Genomic DNA, 22,971 nt, shown 5'->3' on the forward strand with positions numbered 1-22,971 from the left:
GAAGAAGACAGAGAAAAAAATCTTTAAGTGTCTGGAGGTATGATATACACATATAGAAATATCAATATGAGAATCAACCGAGTATCCTTCTTAGTGATACATGTATTTGTACAGCTCTGTCTAATCGTGTATATTTGTGTAAATTTGTGTAAAAAAAAAAAAGAAAGTAATTTTTTCCTAACATATTGCATGGATGTATTTAAATATAATGTATATTCATACTTAAAGCTCTTCGTAGTGTGGAAAGACAACTCGTGCCTATATAACATGGCATCCTTTTACAGAACTTTCTTCTGGTATTTACAACTTGTTCCCTTTTCTGTTTGGGTCAGCAAAGCAGTGCCACTCTGTCTGCAGCTGGAATTTCTTTCCCTTTGTTCTTCCTGTTTCAAACTCACACCTTTAATTCCTGCCTCCCATAGCTCTGCTGACTGACCAATAAGTGCAGCACCTGTTCATCATCTCTCTACCTGGACATTATTCTGCACTATTCTGCAGAATGTAGTGGAAATGTGTGGGTTGTGGAACTATTCACATATTTATATATTTCACGTATTTATACACAGAGATATATTTATTACAGTTCTGTTCTGTGTTCCTGAAGTCTATATATGTCCATATATGTACCATTTATGCTCAGTGCATAGTGGATCCTATGTTTTTTAGCTGGTAGGAGTTGGAACAGAATTTTTTTAGCAGACTCCTGTGTGTATGCTTATGCAGATATAATGTAATAGAGGTTTAAGAGAGCTGCATGATAGAAAATAAGAACAGTATTCATTATGAAGATAATCTGAGAAAGATTCTTAAGCATTGGATCACAGGTAAAAATGCTTATTGCTTCAGAGGACCTTGTAGATTCATCCTGTGTTTGTCTTTGTGCTCAGCTTGAGTTGTCATGTGCCGGTCTCTGAGCTTGAGTATTGCTCGGGAAATCCCTACTGAGGGCAACTATGCAGGCTAATGAATGCACAAGCCCTTTTTAACACATTTAAGCCTTATTTAAGGAAAAACAAACAAACAAACCCCCCATGGAAACTTGTTTACAAGTTTTAAAGAATTGTTTTGTGTTACCTCCATTCTGTTATGCTACCCACTGTCATCATTACAACAGAAGGACAAAGAGAGATTTTAGACAGATTTTACAGTTTTGTGTGGATGGAGTGTACTGTCCCCAGCATAAGAGTGTGTTTTCATTCCCTTTACGTACAGGTTAATGGCACAGCCCCATGCCATGGAAGGGTTCACTGTGGCAGCTTAAGCTACTCTCACACTGGGTTGCCCAAGTCCTTCTGTGGCACCATCCTCAGCTGTGTGTTTCCACCGCTTTCCCTGTGTGCATGCTGCTTTGGCAGCTGAAAGTGTAGCTGGTTGAGGGAGCTGTCTGTAAGAGAGAGTCTCTCTTAGCCATGGTCTTTTTTTGGTGTGTGAAGACTTGTGCTGTCATGTGTTGGGTAACCCAGCAGCTGAGAGCTCCATCAGAGTGGAACAAACTGAGGACATGAGAGGAAGTGGAATGGGTCTGAGGTAAGAGGTGAAGGAAGAGGGGAAAGGAACAGGAGAGGAGAGAAAGAGAAAAGTCACAAGGCTTTTTAATCAAATCTTTCCTCAAAACTTTACATTGAACTATTGAGATCCCCTCATCTAGATCATCAATAAAGATGTTAAACAGGAGTGGCCCCAAAACTGAGCCCTGGGGGACACCACTTGTGACTGGACACCAGCTGGATTTAACTCCGTTCACCACAACTCTCTGGGCCCGGCCATCCAGACGGTTTTTTACCCAGCAAAGCGTGTGCCCATCCAAGCCTCGAGCAGCCATTTTCTCCAGGAGAATGCTGTGGGAAAAGGTGTCAAAGGCCTTGCTAAAGTCAAGGTAAACAACATCCACAGCCTTTCCCTCATCCAATAAGCAGGTCGCCCTGTTGTAGAAGGAGATCAGGTTTGTCAGGCAGGACCTGCCTTTCATAAACCCATGCTGACTGGGACTGAGCATCCGGTTGTCCCACATGTGTTGTGTGATGGTACTCAGGATGAGCTGCTCCATCAGCTTCCTGGTCACCGAAGTCAACCTGACAGGCCTGTAATTTCCTGGATCATCCTTCCAACCCTTCTTATATATGGGCGTCACTTTGGCCAACTACTCATCTGTTGGGACCTCCCTGGTCAGCCAGGACTGCTGGTAAATGATGGAAAGCAGCTTGGTGAGCACCCCAGCCAGCTCCTTCAGCACTCTCGGGTGTATCCAATCTGGTCCCATAGACCTGTGTGTGTCTGTGTGATGCAGCAGGTCACTGACTGTCTCCTGCTGGACTGTGGCGGAGTTGTTCTCCCAGTCTCTGTCTTCTTGCTGAGGAGGCTGGATTCCCTCAGTACAACTGGTCTTGTTATTAAAGAATGAGGCAAAGAAGGCACTAAGTACCTCAGCCTTCTCCTCATCACTTGTTACCATGTTTCCTTCTGCATCTAGCAGGGGATAGAGACTCTCCCTAGTCTTTTTTTTTTTGCTACTGACATACTTACAGAAACGTTTCTTGTTGTCCCTGATTGCTGAGCCAAATTAATTTCCAGTTGGGCTTTAGACCTTCTGATTTCCATGCTGCATAGCCATCACAGCATCTTTACTATGAGTGTCTAGCCCCTTCTTCCCAAGGCTGTCAGCTCTCCTTTTCTCCCTGCGTTCAAGCCAAAGATCACTGTTCAGCCAGGGTGGTCTTCTCTGGTGTCGGCTTCTCTTAGAGCACCTGGGGACTGTCTGCTCCTGAGCCATTAACACTTTCTTCTCAAAGAGCGCCCAGCCTTCCTGGGCCCCTGTACCTTTCAGGATCGTCTCCCAAGGGATCCTTTCAAGCAGGTGCCTAAACAAGACAAAGTCAGCCCTTTTGAAGTCCAGGATGTTAGTTCTGCTTAGTCCTGTCCTGGGCAAATACTGAATAAAAGAGATGAAAAAAAATATTGAAAAATTGTTCTTTGTGTATTCTGGGCACCGATGATTTGGGGATCAGAAGAAAAATGAAGTATGTGACCACAATAGTAAAAGCTATATAATTTAATATAAAAATATGGGAATCAGAAATGCAACAGAAAAAAATAAAATCACACAGACAAATTATGACTATTCCTAATTTTGAAAGTGAGGAATTTGTGCATTAGGTTTGGTAAAATTCTTGCATGTATTTTTATACATAATGTAAGCCTACAAAGATTTGGAATGGGTTTTCCAAAAGCACTGTATCTTTACTGTGTTCTAACCAATGTGGACTTTGATCAGATCAGTCTTCTAAACAGTTGGAGATAATGAAACCGCAAACTTACCGAAGTTCTCAAGTTCTTCTTTCACTGATCTTAGCCTAATCCTTAAAGAATATTTGAGTTACGTGTCTTCTAAAAAATATGCATAATTATATTGATATAATTATATAAAAGAGACTTTTGTCTGGCTCTTTTTGAAATCTGTCATTAATACTGGGAAAAATATTTATTGTGTCACAGAATGCTATCAGGAAGTAGAATTTAATAAACTGTATTTAGAGCTTTATTTTCTTATTGTTTATTTTTGCTTGAAATAGCTGTAAACACTTAAACAGTCAGAACTGCTACAATATACTGATGTTTTATATTTAATATTCTCATGAAAAGACATATTCATAAACATTATAAATAGAATATTTGTGGGGTTTCTTTTATTCCTTCTACAATCTGTTTTATATTGTTGCTTTTTATTGGAGTCTTTCTAGTGAAAAGTCACACAGCCTTATTCCATGCCATTCCAGAAAATGAAGTGTTGTAGAAGTGCACTAAACAAATTAATTTTTTGTATTTAAAAAAGGAGTGGAGAGGTGATGAAAATCATCTTTTGATAGGCCCAGATACATAAAAAACATACACCTACAAGCTATAGTATGATTTCAGGTTTTATTTTTGGAAAGGAGTAAGCGTGATTGTCAGCAAATGACCAGATTAACAGCATTTCTAATTGTGGGAAGTGCTGCTCCTGGACATTTTGTTACTTTCATAGCTTTACAGGTTAAAGCACTTAAAAGAGATGCAAGACATGAGCATTCTTTGAAGTAGCTATCCTGTGAACTCACTTCCTCAGTATCTAAAATCTATTTACTTACATGATTATATGCCTATAAATACAACAGTTTCATGCCTACTGCTTCATAGCTACTGCATTTTGATTTGCTCAGAGTGCATTCGTCAATCACGTGAAGTAAGTTCACAAACTATTTGAAATGATATTCAAATACAATTAATTTTGTTACTCTATTTTAAAGGAATTTTAATCTTAAAAAATGTTTTTCTAAACCTTTTATATAAATCAGGTCAAGAAAGAGATTTGAAATTCATAATTTTTTAAAATAAAGTTGTAGCTATCACAAAGAGTTGTAGTCATCACACCTGAAATGGACTTCTATCTCTATTCTATATTCATATAAAAATACACAGTACAATGTTAACCAAAAATGGTTATCGATTTGATAACAATCAGAGATATAATTACAGTATTTTTCTGTAATTGAAATATTAGGCTGTACTTCCAGGCATTATTTATAATGTTCACCCCTGATTTTGCTTGAAAAACTTAGGAGTTATCCATCTAATAAAAATTCAAGAAGACAGAAGAATGGAAGAAAAAACTAAGCATTTTCATTAAAACTGAAAATTCAGAAAAATAGGGTAATGGGGGAAAATATGAAACATTTCCCCTAAAACAATTCAGTCTGTCTAAACAACATCATATGAGTGTGCTAATGTTTATTTCCATGTGTTTCAGTGCACCCAGCAGTATGTACACGGAAGGAGCAGTATGTACATGGAAGGGACATACATTCATTATCAAATTTAGTGACTATTTTGCCACTAGCTTAACTTATTTTGCCTCATTAGTGGAAGAACCTTTCATCATTCTTTGATTCTGAGGACTATGAATTTGGCATACCCTTTAGCAAAATGGGTAAGGGCTTTAACCTCAATTTTGCTCCTTTGGATTTTGTTTTCTTGCCTAATAGTCTTAGTCATTATTGAAATGACTCCTACTTTTGGATTTTGAAACTTTTAAAAAGAAATAATGTACGTTTACTTTTGCCATCTTAATTTTCTCAAAGCTTTAACCTAAAATGAATGAAAAAATATACCATTTTGAAGTGATGCATTCAAGGTTTTATTATTTTTAAAATAAATATTAAACCAGTATTTTACAAATGGAGAGGCTCAGACTTGATATTAGGAAACATTTCTTTACTGAGGGGGTGGTCAAACATTAGAACAGGCTTTCTAGAGAGGTGGTTGACACAAGCCTGTGTTTAAGAGGCATTTGGACAATGCTCTTAATAACATGTGTTAATTGTTGTTCAGTCCTGAATTGGTCAGGCAGTATGACTAGATAATTGTTTGAAGTCCCTTCCAACTGAAGTAGTATGATTCATTCTATTCTATTCTATTCTATTCTATTCTATTCTATTCTATTCTATTCTATTCTATTCTATTCTATTCTATTCTATTCTATTCTATTCCATTCGCTTTTATGAAATGGCATAGACAGAAAATCAAAACCCTGGTTAAAAAGAAACAGAAGTTCTACACATTAGAATAATTAATTATGTGAAAACATGATTTCACAGCCTAATTTACTGTATATACTAGAGTAAAACTGGCAATTGTTATAGAACAACCTAATCACTTATTATCTTACAAATTAAGCAGATTGCACAACATTGTATAATTTATGACTGCTTTGGTTTATTATCCATGTCGTTTATATTTAAGTTGCACAGTAAATTTCTCTGCTGCAATCATAGGTATACTTTATCTGATTGGAAATAGGTAAATTTAGACAAATGTCTGGCTGGCTTTTCCAAGTAGCTGACTGCATTTGTCTGTAATTCATCTGCTGTTGCTTATACGACTTTTTCTATCATTTGCACAATGCAGAGACATGCAGATGGAATAATTCTGAGGGAGTTCTCCAGTGCTGCAGCAAAAGAAAAGCTACTTGAGGGCAGGGTCAATTTACTGTTACTCAAATCCCAGACTTCCCTCTCTTCCGTGCCTCTACACATGCTCCAGCTCTTTGTCATGACTGCTATGATTACCCTGGAGGATGAATCACTCTCCCTTCATAAGAGAGCCCTGTTTAACAATAAGGTTCAAGGTGTACTCAGCATGGGCAGACAAGAGAATCACTGTCAGTGCTGCAGGCAGAGTTTTGTGCCTTAGGATGGCCCCAGTACAGAGAGCTGTTCTAGCTCCAGTCGCTACTCCCAAACTTTGGTCCTGTTGCCACTAGCAGTCAGGAAATCAGCAGAGAGACAGGATGAATAACAGTGCCCTTACTTTTGGCATCAAACAGCCAAACCACTCTGTGTATACCTAACTATGTGTGTATGCCCTTGTAGAGTGTATGGTGGATTGCTGGCTTGCAGTTTCTCACTGGGAAAGAAAAGGAGGATTATCTCTGAAATAAGAGGCAGAGAGAATGGGAGAAAGGGAGTGTGAGTAAGGGTGAGGGAAGTGGACTGGGGTCCTGGGTAAGATATGCAGGTCCCCCACACTCCATCAACCCTCTTTCCAGGCTTAGGTTACAACAGTGACACAGGAGCCAGGGCACTGCCAGCCTTCACTGTCAGCATTCCTTATGCATTTCTTATGAAGAATGCAGTGTAAGTTGCAGATGGGATAATTTGTAGCTGTTTTTAAGCACCTCGTTGACATCAACCAGGGAGAATCCCTCCTTAGCAAGAAGTGTCTGTCACCATAGGGGAGGGCAGGAAGGCTGGGTAGTTGGTAACAGGAGGTCAGCAGAGTACCCAGCACCAGCATCCCACTGCCAGGCCAGAGCATGCTGCTGCCACGGGGCATGATGTAGACACTGATGATCTTCAAAGAGACCTTGCTGAGGACAGACTGCAGTCTCCACGGGCAGAGACAACATGTGATCTGAAAGATACAGTAGCTGACATGTGTTTCTTCTTCTTTAGCTATTCCTCTCATTCTTGAGATTATATGTGATACAAACTACTTTTTCACATGGCTTTTGTCCTGTCTTTCTACCTGTGCTGTTTTCTTTAAAAACAGACACCTTCTGGGTTTTTTTTTTGTGCCTTGTTCCTATGGCAAAGTGTGTGGCACTGTTCTCTTGTCATCCAGCACATCAGGTCTTGAGTAGCATTGTGCTGCTGCTGCTAGGGCTGTGCCACAGGATCTGTTAGGACTGCAAGGGACAAATATCCTTGTTGAGCCTGTCCCTGCTCACCCTTTCTTACTCATTCTGCCTGGGCTGTTTTCACCTTCTTCCTCTAGGTGTAATACATCTTCTTGCTGGAAACTAGTGTGCAGAATGCTGTAACCACTGAAGATGTCATTGACACTTACCAGACTTTCAGGGCACTGCCAGATGGATGCAGCCAGTGTGTTTTCAGGATGTCAATAGCCTTAATTTTTATGGTGATGAGGGGGCAAGGTCATCTTTTCATTTTTCATTGGGTAAAGAGGGTGAAAAGTCTCAGCTGGAGAGAATAGAAGGAGTCTCCTATGGGAAGGCTTTGTTCAAAACAAGGGGAAAACAGGAGAGGACTGTGGATAGTGGACACTTGATCCTTCTGACAGTAGTCAAGGTAAGGGTACTGCCTGTCAATCCTTTCTTGCTTCAGATGTTGATTTGGAAGGGACACACATCATGGGGGAATTCTAACCACCCTGGTATCTGCTGGAAGAACAACACATCAGTAAACAAGCAACCTAGGAGATTTCTGTGGTGCATTGGCAACAACTTCCTGGCATAAGTGCTAACAAGGAAGGGTGCTCTGCTGGACTTGATACTTGAAAATGAGGAAGAATGTGTCAGGAATGTGAAAGTCGGGAGCAGCCTTGAGGAGAAAGCAGTGCAAAAATGAGGAGGACTACAGCCATGGATTTCATGAGACCAGATTTCACCCTCCTCAAATATGTGCTTGGAAGAATCCCATGGGGTAGGGCCATGGAGAGTAGAGGGATACACCAAATGGTTGTGCCATTCAGAGGGACCTTGGCAGGCAGAACAACTGGCCTGAAGGGAGACTTAGGAAGTTTAATAGAGGGAAATGAAAAATCCTGCACCTGGGGAGGAATAACTCCATGCACCAGTACATGCTGGGGGCTGACTGACTGCAAAGCAGCTTTGAAAGAAAGGACTTGGGTGTCCTGGTGGACACCAAGCTGAACATGAGAAATGCACCTGCACAGCAAAGAAGGCCAACAGTCTCCTGGGCTACATTAGTCAGAGTGTTACCAGCAGTTTGAGGGAGGTGATCCTTTCCTTCTGCTCAGCACTGGTGAAGCCACATCTGGAATTCTATGTCCAGTTCTGGTATCACCAGTATGAGAAAGAGATGGACTAACTGAAATGAGTCTAGCCACAAAGATGATTATGGGACTGGAGTATCTTTCATATAAGGAGAGCCTGAGAGAGCGGGGACTATTCAACATGGAGAAGAGGCTCAGGTGGAAGCTCATCAGTGTGTGTAGAGATCTGATATGAGCCATGGAAGAGGAAGGAGCCAAACTCTTTTCAGTGGTTCCCACTGACAGGACAAGAGAGATTGTGGAGTTTCCATCCTTGGAAATATTCAAAACCCCACTAGACATGAACCTGGACAACCAACTGTAGCTGACCCTGCTTGAATAGGGATGTTGGACTATATGACCCTAAGAAGTCCTCCCAACCTAAACAATTGTGTGATTCTGTGAAATGCCTTAGAAGGTGGGTACATCAGGGGAATATTCTTACCAAGGAGCCAGCCATCTTTGAGTCAGTAGCTGTGATGGGATAGGAACCACATATGGGCATCGTGGACAAGGCAGGAACCTATCATGTTTGTGGTGTTATTCTCATGCAGAATGTGGGCACTGACTTTATCTCATGGCTTATGAACATTGCCATGCAAGGTATGCACTACCACAATATGCTGTTAAAACTGAGTCTACACAAGACAGTACACATTTTCTAGTTCACAGATCTTTGGTCAAAGGAGAAGTATATGAAGTACTCCTTATACATTTTCAAAGTCTGGATTAAATTCCCCAGGACAGAATGATGAAAATAGAGGCTGAGTGATAGCCCAGAGGTTTTCAAAGGAGTTGGTTGCAAAGCTATATACCTCAAGAGAAGTGGAGGTATTGATGATAAACTGTGGAGGGAAAATGAGCCTTGGTTTAGAGATACAAACCTAAATTGATGTTGTGGGAAAACTAATTATATTGTTCCTATCACCAAACTGTCTGACTGGACTCAGCCTTGTACTGCTTTAACTTTCACCAAGTGTGTATTCCCATTACCAATTTGTAAAAGACAAAGCCCAAGTGAGCAACATGCCATACAGTTTAAAAAAAGTAAAAAATTAAATACGTAATTTTCAGCAAAGCAGACTTTGGAATAAAATTGTGGAGTTCTGCCTGAAGCTTTTGGCATATGTCTCTGCTGTAATTACTTTGCTGAATTTAAATTACTTGATAAATTGATGAATTTAAATTACTTCACAAGATCAATATAAACTGATTTGTGGAAACTGCTGAACAGTAATTGCATTTAAAGTCCTCCTCTTATACATGTCTATATGCTAGTGTCATTGTGTTCTAAAGGAAGTTTTGATACCTAACCTAACACACAGTTGAATGCTATCACCTTCCATTTCTCTTCATTCACAGATATGCATCCAGCTGTAGCTGTGAAAAACTGTGGTCCTTGTATAATAAAGTATGGCATATTTTTATACATCAGTCATTTTTTAATGTAGCATGAAGTGTACTGCAGTCATGACCTCCATCTAATTCAGATTCCTCTAGTGTTGTATTTCACTTCCACATTGTTTCAAAGTGTAAAAGCTCCTTGCTGCTGTCAAAAGGTTTTCTTCTGAGGCTAAACTGGGCTTTGTTCATCAGAAAAGAGAATGTAGAACTTTGAAAACGAAGTGAAAATCAACAAAGCAAGTTTTTATGTCTTGTAACTAATGAAAAGTTGTTTTCATTGAATAGTAGGCTTTCTTCCTACCTAAATATACCTCGTGATTTGACAGCTCTTCCCTCTTCCCATCTTTTCTGGTTTGATCCATCCTGGTTATATATTTCAGTAGCTTGAAGTTACTCAGATCTGAAGTATTACCCTTATTTCTGTACTCCTGTTCTCTATTCCACACACTATAAACTACCACTATAAATGCCCATGCTGTTTTACAGATTTGTAACAAAAAAAAGGTGTTTTTCAGATAACAACAAAATCTCAGCTACAATATTCAACATAAAAATACTGATAATCACATCCCAGAGCATCTCTTGTATGTTGGAATCCCTGTTGCAAGCTCTGTGTTGCAGAATTCTGCTCAAATTTGGTGTCCTTTTCCAGTGAAATTGGTCTACTTGCTTCTAATGTGTAGAAAAAGGGCTTCAAGTCCTGCTCAAAATATTAGCAGAGGCAATAATACATCCATAGTTATGCACACATTTTGGAAAAATGTATGTTAGTGTATGATCTGCTCCTTTCATTTATCAGGGCATTACTCCTCAAGTGCAAATTTGAAAGAAAAAATTATACACATTGCTGTGTATACACTTGCTAATGTTCTGTTAGTATTTTTATTTTAAGGCTTTTGATACACTAGCAGATGTGTAGCAAGCACTGGAAGCTCTCATTTTTGTTAAGAACTTGTTAAATATAAGAGCAGAACATGAAGCCATGAAACCCTGTCTGTCTAAATAAAGTCAATTGCTACGTTCCTCAGCTTCTCAGCATTTGAGTATATGGTAGCACAGCTTTTGGTACCTGTTTCCAGATAACATCATTTCCAATTCCTTTTCTTTCAGCCAGTTTTCCTTTCATTTATGGAAATGAGCGAGGACATATTTCTCACCTTCGGTGCGAAGAAGTTCAAATCCAGTGTCAAGTTCATGTCTCACACTTGTCTGAGAAGTGCTTTTTTTCAGTTAATTTGCCACATTGCTCAGGTTCCTCCCCTGCAACTCCTGCAGTGGGGTTACTGGTACTGGGTGCAGGTGCCCCGGCGCTGGCGCAGGAGCTGCAGGGCGGCCTCTGTGGGGAGAGGCCGTGGCTGCCCCGGGCAGGCAGCTGGGCCCCTCAGCCGAGGTGGTGTTTAAGAAAGGGCAAAAATGATGCATGGCAGTGAGGAGTGAGAGAAAGAGTCCCGCAGACACTAAGGCCAGAGAAGAAGGAGGAGGAGGAGGTGCTGCAGGCGCCAGAGCAGACATCCCCACTGCAGCCTGCGGAGAGGACCGTGGTGACACATGTGCCGCTGCAGCCCATGCAGGTGGAGCAGCCACTGCAGCCCCTGGGGCACCCCATGCTGGAGCAGAAGAAAAGGGTAAAGAGGAAGGAGCAGCGAAGTGTGAAGGACTGACCACAACCCCCATTCCTCATCCCTCCTGCAGCACCTGGGGGGCAGAGGGGAGGCAGAGGAGTTGGGAACAAAGGAGTGAAGTTGAGCCTGGGATGAAGAGGGAGGGTTGGGGGAAGGTAGTTTTAGTTTCATCTTTGTTTTTCACTATCCTACTCTACTTTTAACTGGCAATAAATTAAATTAATTAAATTGATTAATTAATTAAATTAATTATCTTGGACCCTATAAACTGTGACCACAAGGGAGACCCTTTGAGCTCTCCTGGATTGCAGCGGGCCTGTGACCAGCATCTCCCCTGAGCTGGGATGCCTCTCAGGTGTCGTCTGCTCCAGACGGAAGGCCAGGGCGAAGTCTACCCGCTCGAGTCTCAATTATCCCCTGTTGAGGAATGCCAAGGCATTGTCAGTATTTGCTCTAAACTCAAGAGGGAAATTTTCTTTGAGCTAGCTTCTATTTCACCTGTTTACTGGTATGTGTGTGTGTGTGTGTGTGTACACATTAAATTAAAGTTGAGGCTGTTTTGCCTGTGACAGCAATTGGTGAGTGATCTCCTTGTCTTTATCTCAATCCACGAGTTTTTTCATCTTATTTTTGCCCCCTGTCCTGTTGAGGAGGGGGGGCTGAGAGAGTGGCTGGGTGGAGGTCTGTCAGCCAGCCAAGGTCAATCCGCTGCACTTATCAACATGCACACATGGCTTTGGCAACCAATGCTGAGTAGTGCAGGTTTGCATAAGGTATGTTCAGTATAGACTGCCAAGTAAATAATGTAGGAACATATCATGGCATGCATTATGCATTCCTGTTCAATGTGTTCAGAGCAAATCCACTTCACAATTTGAAATGACTTGAGTCTTTTGTTCAATCTTTCAGTTTGCTGCACTTCCTTCTTAAGATTGAGATCTGTTCTGTCAGGAAAGCATAGGTTCTTTAATATACCTCCCAATTTTCTTTTTTTACAGAAAGTTAGGCAAAATTCAGGCAAAATGCATGGATCCAGAATGGCCTTCCTCTTTCCATTGACTGTATAGGGACTCAGAGGTCTGAAAAATGTGGAGTAAGCAGTGTGGGCTGCCATCATGTTCTGGTTTTAGGTGACATGCTAGATGTCTAATTTTCCTTTGGCACCATGGCAGGCTTGTCTGAATGTGTCCACTGGGGAGCTAAACTGAAAGTAAGGAAGGCGCTCCAAGAGGCTGAAAATGCTGCAGTCCGGTTCTTCATCTTTGCAGAAAGAGAAGAAAGGAAGCTTTTCACTCCTTCTCCAAAGCCAAGTAAGAGGCAGGAACAAGTGTAAAAGAAGAAGTGAACTGAGAATCCTTTCTGTAGGCTGTGTATGTGTTTTCTTTTCTCTCTGCTCTTCCTTTTTCATTGTGAAGCAGAATAACTATTCAGAGAGAGCTACTGAGCTGAGCAGACTTCTGGTGTCTCAGTTGGCCCTTAAATCACTACCAACCCTTTGTACTGGAAGAGAAAAACTTTGTAACAGCAAATTCAGGGATTTTTAAGCAAATGAGTTTTTCAGACTATTTTGGTCCCTGAAATGATATAAACATGTATAAGCAAGTGACTGTCCTGTACATCACAAAACATCTTCAAAGGAAACTGGCTTGTCCAGATTCAAATAAGAGGGTGAGGAGACACTAAAACACTTACAGATACAGGAAAAAACCTCACTTATAAGAAAGGGGGAGAAACACAGGTTCTGTGAAATGATAACTAACTAGATAGTGGGGTTTATCCCTAATTTCTTTTTTAGACATTTTTTGATTCCTTATTATCATGAAGAGGTGACTCTCCCATTATCTAAATAAAGTCTTTGACAGTGTCTTATGCAAAATGAAATAATGCATTATGACTTACTGTAAGTGTGCATGATTTTATTGACTTACATACTTTTGTTGCAGATCTTGCTTACAAAACTGCTTTCCCCTTCACAATTTTGGAACATAAATTGCAGCCTGCCACGAAGTGTAAATACATTGTGCAGGTACACTGATGCAGCCAGCTTGTTTTGCTCCCTCAAATTCTTTATGTATTGTAAGTTGTAATATGTTTTTTGTTTTAAGTGAGTAACATGCCTGGCAAAGGCTAGAGCCCCATTTCTGCTTTCATTGACAGTCACATTCCTACTGAATTTCTTTTGGTTTACACAGGTGACTCTGGATACATTTCTACTTAGATTTAATGAACAATTCTGCCTGTATCAGACAAGAAGGCATAATATTCGCCCTCTACGTCAGAGCTGTATTTGCAGGGCATACAGGAGTAAGGAGCAATAAAGTATATTTTAGCCACTAGAGAGCACAGATAAATCAGTCTAACTACACACAGGCAGATGATCTTTGGAAAGGGCTACTGCCGGTTTTATATAATTGCTTTTCAGGGGAGAACCACAGAGTGTTTTCACTGAACATAAATGAAACACCTTGGCATCCACCGAAGCAGACTTGGATCAGGAAAGCTGGCAACCTCTCAGAAGAAGCAGTTTTGTTGAACTGCCTTTGAAGAGTTTGAACTGGCAGTGCTGTATTCTGGCTGCGGGGTAACTTGGCTAAGAACATTAGGATTTCCCCTGACATTAAGCCATTAAAAAAAAAATCATTTCCTTCCCTCCCACCCCCATTCAGAAGGAGAAACTATTTTTACTGCCAGACTTGCTGAGTGTTAGTCCCTCATGAAAGGAGCAGCAGAATTAAATCCGTTTAAGGCTTTAGTAATTAAAGAGCAGAAGGCACAAATTAGAAGTATATTAAGTAACTCAAATTTAGGGGGCTATTAGATTTTATTTTACAATCAGAACATGAAAAATTATGAAGGAAATCAGAGATAATTAAAACTGACAAGATATGAGAACAGTGTCAAGAACTTGGTCTGGAGCACTGGTTTTGGTAGATGGAGTAGTAGAAGGAGGATACACGTCTCAGTCACATGAAAGTTGTGGACTGTGGCTCCCAGAATCCAACAGCTTGGACAGCACTCTTTTGCAAAACTGTATTAAAAATAAGTGTTTTTAAAAAAAAAAAAGGTTTGCAAACTCTTAGCATTTATGTCTCTTTCTTGATCCTCCATCTTGACTGTAGATTTCCCATGAAAGGCATATGGCACTGAAGCTGTGCTAGTGCCAAACAGAGTGGAATAATTAGTTCCATATCTCCAAGTTGTAGTTTTATTTATATGTCACAGAAAATTATTTTCCTTTTTTTTTTTTTTTTTTTCAACATGTAATCCTCTCATTTTTTTCTCATGAGGGTACCATTGCCTTGCTGGTGGGTCTGCATTTTGTGTATCTGCTGTTTGCATTTATCTTTTCTCAATACCATCTGGTTGGCATGGGGCAAACTATTAATTTAACAAGGTTGCTTTGAATTGAGTTGGTTATTTCCTGAGCTTGCAACCACTTCCAACTCTGTCTCACCTGAAAAATTATAAATGCACTTTTTCATGTATCACCTGAGCTTTTAATTACAAATTCAAATAAAATTGCTTTGAAATTATCTTTATTTGGCAAGTTGCCATGGTTTAAACCCAGCCAGCAGCCAAACACCATGCAGCTGCTTGCTCACACTTCCCCTCATGACAGATGGGAAAAAGAATTGGATGGATAAAGGGAGACTTCTAGGTTGAGATAAAAGCAGTTTAGTAATTGAAGTGAAATAAAACAATGACAGTAATAGATAGTGCAAATGGTTAATGCACCACACGATTGCTTACCACCTGCCGACTGATACCCAGGCTGTTCATGGCTAGTCATCCCGATACACCAAGATCTTGCAATCACAGTCCTGGAAGCGAGAGAGAACCCCTTCCTTCCCAGCCAACCTTCCTTTATAAACTGAGTATGACGTTACATGATAAGGAATATTCCATTGGCTAATTTGGGTCTGGTGCTCTGACCCTGCTTCCTCCCAGCTTCTTGTACACCTGCGCATGGGCAGGACATGGGGAGTTGGAAAGTCTTTGATTTCTTAGCAATAACTGAAAACATCAGTGTTTTATAAGCATTCTTCTCATATGAAATCCCATACTGAATCCAAAACACAGCATTATTCTGGCTACTAAGAAGAAGAATTAATTCTATCCCAGCAGAAACCAGAACACGAGTCCATTTAAGATTTTTCTTGCAGGTGATTATAAACTGAGTGTGTAATAATTTGTGCAAGCATTGTTTTAAGTATCAGCTTGACTCTGTAATTCTCTAGGCTGTTGTTTAGAATGTTTGCCCCTTTTAGGTTGTCTTGGACTTCTCTTGCAAGTTCTGTAAAATGATTAAACCAATGTATAAAACTTACAAAACTGTAATTGCTGCTGTAACTGCAGGTGCTTGCTTATAGTTCCTGGATGCCTAAGATGTCCTAAGTCTGCAGAATAGAGAAAGAGACAGCTAGACACAGAAATAGAATACACAATTTACAGAGAAAACAAAGGAAATAGTACAAAATTCCTGCATGATTTTCCCATGTTGTAAACGTTAGTGGTACACCACCACTCTTTCCTTAGACAATCTCATTAGTGTCTTTTTCCTGTTCTGAAGGAAAAACGGCCTGTTGTACCAAATGCTTGCTCTCCTTGTTTTCAAGAACTTGAATTTTGTCTCAGTAGGGAGTACTTTAATCTTCCATGCACATGTGCAAGCTCTCACATATCAAAATACATTTTTTCTTGCAACAGAAGTTAGATATTAAATAAGCAACTGTTCTAAGCAGCAAACGATAAAAGCCTGCTTAAGGGTTTGGAAATATTGAAATCCTGGTGCTCCCTCTTGTGGTTTAAGTAGAAGACGACAAACCCGTGAAACGGGCTAAGTGTCGGTATATTGGCTCCTGCAGCAGGAGCTCAGCTGGAGATTATGACACGTTAAGAGGAGAAGCTATTCTTACTTTGAGATATCTTCATTTTCACCTGCTTAGAATGATCAGAAAGTGCCAGACCCCTGTGTTGCCTGGTGACGGAGAAGCCACCCTCTCCTGTGATGCTTGCAGAGCCTGGCTGGCAGAATGAGGTTCAAAACCGAGTATGTTGTATTGGTCTTCTTGTTCTCCTCTGGCTCACACACAGCCATCATCTACCTGAAAGTATTACACATCCACTTGCAAGGATTAAAAATGTATCAAGGAAACTTAATAAGTATTTAATGCATTGTTTTTCTGGGTGGATATTAGTTTTAATAGTATTAGTTTGATTAGTAATCTGTTGCTGGAAATGCTTGTGACTCACCAAGAGTCTGTTTCTCAAAGAAAGGATACACTTGTGTATTCCTAGAAAATAAATATAATTAACCACATTTTTTGGTAACATGTATTTTCAGCTAGTCCATCCCAGCCATCTCAATGTAGCTTTGTTTTAGCGTTATTAGACTTCAGCTGTCCTTTTGCTTATGAGTGTTTGAGGGGATTTTACTGTAAGGGATAGTGGCAAATTTGTGATCTGCTAGCTAGAACTGAAAGTCACCAGACTAATAACTAAAACATGCATTGAATAAAAGCAGTTTTAAATGCCTGCATGGACTACAGCCACACTGATGGCTTATAAGTCTCAGAGACTGTGTCCATCTAGTTACAACTTGACACATACCTCATTTACAATACTGAATATATATGTATCAAAAAATTACAGTGCTTGGTAAACTTACCAAAACAAGCATAAAGAAGGACAATTTTCAGACTACTGGTTCTGGTTCCCAGGTAGTGCTGAGTCTAAGCCCAAGAGGTTTTGTACCCGGAGAAGTGTTTTCTCTCCTGTTACTCTATGCACAGCAGTAAGAACTAGTGAAACAAACTACAGACACACTGCAAGACTAGAAGATGCTCGACTTCTCAGTGTATTTCACAACAGCCTATGACTCGAAGTAGAGCAGAAAGGCTCAGGTTTCCTGAGACTTATTTCTGGTAGCACTTAAAGATAGGGCATAGCTAATCACTGTATATCTAGTTTGAAGTATGCCACAGGACTGTGCATTCTGTTTGCTTCAGTCATTTGATGTAAGATGATTTCTGTAGAAATTCTGAGGTCAGAAAGAACCATTTGTATAGTGGAAAGAAACCCCAAAGAATGTGGTTCATTTCTCCTATTGAGCATGTGAACTTAGATGACAGTATCCTACCATTATTGATATGATGGACACATCATTGTCCAGTCCTGTGTAAAGTTTTATGATGCTTCAGTTTTCCAAACTGTAAGTAACTAGAAGTAGACATTCCATGGAATTGCACCAAGCAAAATCAAACTGCCATAAAGTTCATGTGTGGCACTAATTGCAATTTAACTGCATGGTTATTACAAGAGCTTTTAATTAACCCAGTCATCATGCTGTGGCATACAAATTGTGCATAATAACAGCGTGCTGAGTGTAATGACAATAGGTTTGTCTGAACTGTGAAAATCAGGAGTTTTATCATTTTCTGAGGTTTCTTTTTATGCCCTTAAATATTGTGCAGTATTTAAGAACATTTGACCAAAAGAAAAAAGAAACAAACAAACAAACAAAAAAACCCAGAAAAAAACGTAGTAAGTTGCTAAGGCTTGCCTGTTTGAAAATTTTATAGCAGTCTTTAATACTTCCTGAAATGCAGTGAGGTGTGTGATTATCTCCTGAATAGTATTTTTGGTGATTTTTTCAGTCTCACTTTTCTTACAGTATTTTCGGTCCCTTTCAATAGTCATTTTATACACTCTTCTAGGATTTTGTGTTTGAAGCCAAGAAAATTTCTCAGTGTGTGGAAACATTCAGTGGGAATACCCTTTCAGTGAAACTGGAAGATAGAAAGAATAAATTCTGATTAGATACTGCTGCAGAATGGTCATTTGTTAGCTCACTAGTGTAGTGAGAGCATTCCCATTCTCTCAAAATGATGATTCCAGTCTATGTCTGTCAAGACTGGTGGTAATAGCACTGAATAACTTTTTACTTGGAAGGTTAATTTTACAGCCCGAAGACTAAAAATGAAGAAACAATGTAACTAATGGATATAGTTGAGTCCTTCAGAAAACACTGGAAATACGCGTTATACCATGTACTCATTCCTGGAGATCGAGAAAATGCATTAAAAAAAAAAAAAAGCAGACATTATTGTGGAAAGTGTATTTTTCTATTGTTTTGGACTGTCATCAGCCTTGTACTGGGAAATGAGATGCTGACATTCTGGTTTTAAATTATTTGGCTCACAGACAGAACAGGCACCTGAAGGCAAGATAAGAGTATATGACCTTTTCATGTGCACAAGTTTACTGAAGAAACCAGGTGACAATGAAGACTGGGCCAGTGAGGGAGGCAAAAGTACATTTGGCATGTGCATACAGTTAATTGTTTAAACATGACATAAAAGTGACAGCCACTAGTGAACAGTAAAAAAAAAAAAGACAGATTATATTCAGCTAGGTGAGGGATACAAGTGTGGTGTACCAAACACAAAAAGAACTGACACCACACAAAGCCAGTCGGTCAGTCAGTGGTCCCAGGGGGTTAAATATCAGAGATGTGAGAAAGGTAACAGAGACGAAAACATCATCATTATACATGCAGAAACTATGTCTGAAAAAGTAAGTGACTTTGCGAGAGATTGGTGAGGTAATTTTCAGCTGTGAGAGCTGTTGCTATCATTGATAGAACGGAGTTCTCGGCAGTGATTACTGTCATGCATTTTTTGTGGGAACAGCAGAGGTGTGTGTGCTGCTGTACAACACTTTTTATCATTTAACTCACACTCTTTTCAGAATTTTCCAAAAATGGCTTTTGGAAAAAACCCACGGTTCTTAAAAAGATGTTTCAGATAATGACTTGATTTTGAAGGTATTTATATATATGAAGTTTACCCAAGGTTAACATTTTAAGAAATATTTCACATTTGAAACTAAGGTTTCTTTTAAAATGTATCAGTATTGTGCTATACATTTCTTGAGACATTCACTCAAAGAGAATAAAGAGAGAGAAATGTCATTAGACAGTATTTTGGAGCAACTGTATAATACATACAAAACAAGTATTATCCATATTCCAAGCTACTATGATTGTAAAAATTATTGATTTTCTTTATTTGTTCATTTTAGTCACTTTTAATTCACAAGATGAAAGCTTATTAATATGTTGTAATAATGCTGATTCTTTCTTCTTTTGGCTAGCCTAAGCAAGTACATTAAGTACATTCGATGAGTCTTTCATTATCACCACTCACACCATGCATAAAAACAAAGAACCTCATCAAAATTAGATATATTCATTTTATTTAAAATTTTAAATATCTTTCTTAACTAACACTACAGCAGTTCTTAGTTGAAAATGTCCCCAAGACTTGCACTTTTCTCTTTAATATATGTGATGGTAACTTGAAAAATGAGATTTACTTGCTTTCTCTGTTCTTACATTTGGGGATATAAAATGCAACAGGAAACAGTAATCCTTGTTGTATAACATGTGCACCCTTTCCTCTTTCTCATGGTGCATTTTGAATATGTTTCTCCTTCAAAAACTGGATCCCTGTCTTAGAGCCAACAGTGATCTCCTCTCTTCCTTCTTCTTTTTAAAAGCTGATTACCTGTTGAAACCAAGTTTTCATAAATCACATACAATATTAGTTTTCCAGTGGTGCATGTGTGCTAGCTTACACAAAATATGTGCTGTTCAGTCTGCTTAATATCTTGTCTGATGTGATCCCCAGCATGAAGTATCTCTTGTTTAATAAATATGTATGTCCTTAATTATTTTTATTCAGTGACTAGGAAGAATAATGAGCTATGAACATGAATTGATATCCTCTATCATTCAGGAAGAAATTGGGAGTTCACGTGAATTTGTATCTACTGACATCTAGATTAGAAAGCCAGACATATAAAATCCCTTGATATTTTCAACATCTATGGTCTGAATCGTTAAACTTACATCTTGGATCATTAAATTTACATCTTGCAAAGTTGTAATGCAAGTTTCCACCATGCTAACTGTTCACTATATGCTCTGGGTAACTGTGCTGAACATGCCATAATAATTCATCAACCCTGAAAGAAATCACAAAGTTCAATGAGTATTAAAAATGTGATTGGGGTATGTTACAGAAAAAATGGAAATATGCTTCTGTTCACCATGCATCGTGTTCTCTGAGGTTACTGTTACTGTCTGCATAACAATACACTTTCCTTACAGAAAGAACAAAGCCAGAGTAAATAAAATACATATGGTGACTTGTTTATACACCTGGTATTCTTTCAATGGAGTGATTTTGTTTGAGATTTTTTTTCTACTATAAAATGACTAATTATGTATTTACAGCATTCATTATGGATACAGTGTTGAGACCTATGATAGTTAATGATACTTTTCTTATCTTAATGTCCACAGAACGTTCTTGTTAAAGTGAACTAAAACTGAATTGAGAGATACTTAATAATTTTTGTTTACATGTGTTCTTTCTTTCTTGTGACCTTTTTTCCTTTTAGGTGAACAAGGTCTGTGGTCCTCCTGTAAGGAAGCTCACGCAGTCTCCAGGTTGCCCCTTTGATCAGAGCAAAGATAATCAAGGGTTGAAGATGTTCTCAAGAGACAGTGAAGAAACCCTCACCAACAGAAGAAAGTAAGACATTAGTTTTACAGCCAGAAAGAAAGAATAAAGTAAGCCATTAATTTTACAACAGAATAGATTATATTCAATGCAAAGGCATATGCATTACTAGAGAATAAAGACTGCAAAGAATGAAGCATTTGAGCAACACAATCTGCTCTGTTGCCTTTTGGGAAGAGTAATTTTATGACTAGATTTTGTTTTCTGAAATATTGGACATATGACCAGATTCATTTGGTGTGGTTTAAAGTATTTAAAAGAGTAAATAACAATGGTAGAATATGAACGGTATCTCTCTCTTTATGTGTAAATTTTCAAATTACATTTAACTTGCATATCAGCAGGCATTATTAAATCTGTGAAAAAATGATTGTGACTTTTATCAGAAGACTTTGTACAAACTGAACAGACAGAAAAAAAAAGAGTGATTGTTCTTACATACCTTTCTACTCTAAAAAAATGAGATGACTAAGCATTTGGGGCTAAATCTTGAAATCCTCGTTCAAGCAAGTCCACCTGATTTTTTTTATTTTTTTTTTTCTCTGGGTCTTTTGCCAGTGTGTAGGGAATTTAGATGACTGCAAAGACTCAGAGATTTGATTTATACCTGGCTCAGCATTACAGGGTAAAATTTACCTAACTGCATATGAGGTAGGTGTTTAAGCTGCCATTATAGTCTGTGGAGAGGAGGACTCAGTTTAGCTGACCACACAACTAGAAGGCATCCAGTGCCACTTGAGAATACCCTCAGATACCCCAACTGATCTGCTGCTGCCAAGAAGGATGCAGGTGTCCTGCAAATTGTATCGTATATTTCAGCCTTCTGCAGATATCCTGAATAGTTGAGGATATCTCAAAGGCCAATCTATCTTTAGCCAAATAATCAAGTCTTTATGACCATAAGGAGTAACAGCACTGAAAGGAGTAAGGATAGTATTGCAGTTGAGAATCAAGGCCCTATTATGCAAATAAAGTACAAAGTTAAAATCAGAAATTTCATTTCTATCACAGTGTTTTCTAAAATACAGAGAGGGTTCCTTTGTCCTCTTTTTTCCTTTCATTTCATTTTGCAGTGCAGAAGGAAACTGAAGTGTGAGAATTGCAGGGAGTAAGTGCTCACTCCTGATGTCTGCAGAAGATTTGCCTCTGAGCTTCAAAGTCAGACTATTCTTGTTAGCATAAGGTCCTTCATGTTCCAAATAGTGGAGGAAAAAACAAACCAACAAAAACCAAACAGAGGTTTTAGAGAACATTGTGGGAATGGAAAGAGATACAAAACAGAAATTTGCTTTAGCCAGCACGGAAGTTCATCAGACAATACCCATTATACAGGCACATTTTCTCTGTCTTATGTATAGTAGCTAAGCAAGTTCTTGATGTTTTGTGATTCCTAGCACTCAGCAAACATGAAACCATATTCTAAAATCTCACTTAACCCAGGACTGTTCCATGTTTCAGAATAAGTGTGTCTGCGCCAACCTCAGGGAGATTGCCCAAAAGACTTTAAGGGGCAGGAGAGGCAGTGAGCAGCACAAGCAGTGCTGTTTTCCCATGATTTCCGCCTGCCTGAGATGCTGGAAACACTTGATGACATGCAACAGGCGCCACACCAGAAAGGGGAGAAAGTTTGAGATCCACTGACACAGATTTCAGTTTAACAACTTCATAGTTGATATCATCTTCATTTGCTGCCTCCTGGATCACCTTCCTTATTAGTCACAATTGCTTTATATTTCACTTTATATTCCCATGGCAACTGTAGCAATTCCTCACATGGAAGAGGGACTTCAGCAAATGCTTGCAGCCTGCTTTTAAGGAAGTGCTGTTGTCTGAGTCTCACTCCACTTTATTTACCTCCCAATGTACTTCTAGCAGCAGGTTGCTCTCAGCAACGTTCAACGAGCTTTAGCAGAAAAGAATAGGCTTCTTCCAAACTGTGTAGACTTGATCGATGACAGTTATTTGAGGGAAAACAAATGAACAAAAGATTCCATTAAATGTGTGACTCCTAAGTGTTCCCTGATTTCTAAATA

At 39.2% G+C, this 22,971-nt stretch overlaps 1 protein-coding gene across 1 annotated transcript in view; it reads left to right on the plus strand.

The window, feature by feature from the left end:
* Positions 1 to 22,971, plus strand: part of GPC5 (glypican 5) — a 744,086-nt gene that overhangs the window by 141,990 nt on the left and 579,125 nt on the right. The window contains exon 4 of the mRNA XM_026843677.1: positions 20,817 to 20,950. Within this exon, the coding sequence (XP_026699478.1) occupies positions 20,817 to 20,950 (134 nt within the window). The remainder of the gene's footprint in view (positions 1 to 20,816; positions 20,951 to 22,971) is intronic.

The sequence above is a fragment of the Athene cunicularia genome (genome assembly GCF_003259725.1).
Source record: "Athene cunicularia isolate RWA chromosome 1 unlocalized genomic scaffold, athCun1 chr1_part1, whole genome shotgun sequence".
Lineage (NCBI taxonomy): Eukaryota > Metazoa > Chordata > Aves > Strigiformes > Strigidae > Athene > Athene cunicularia.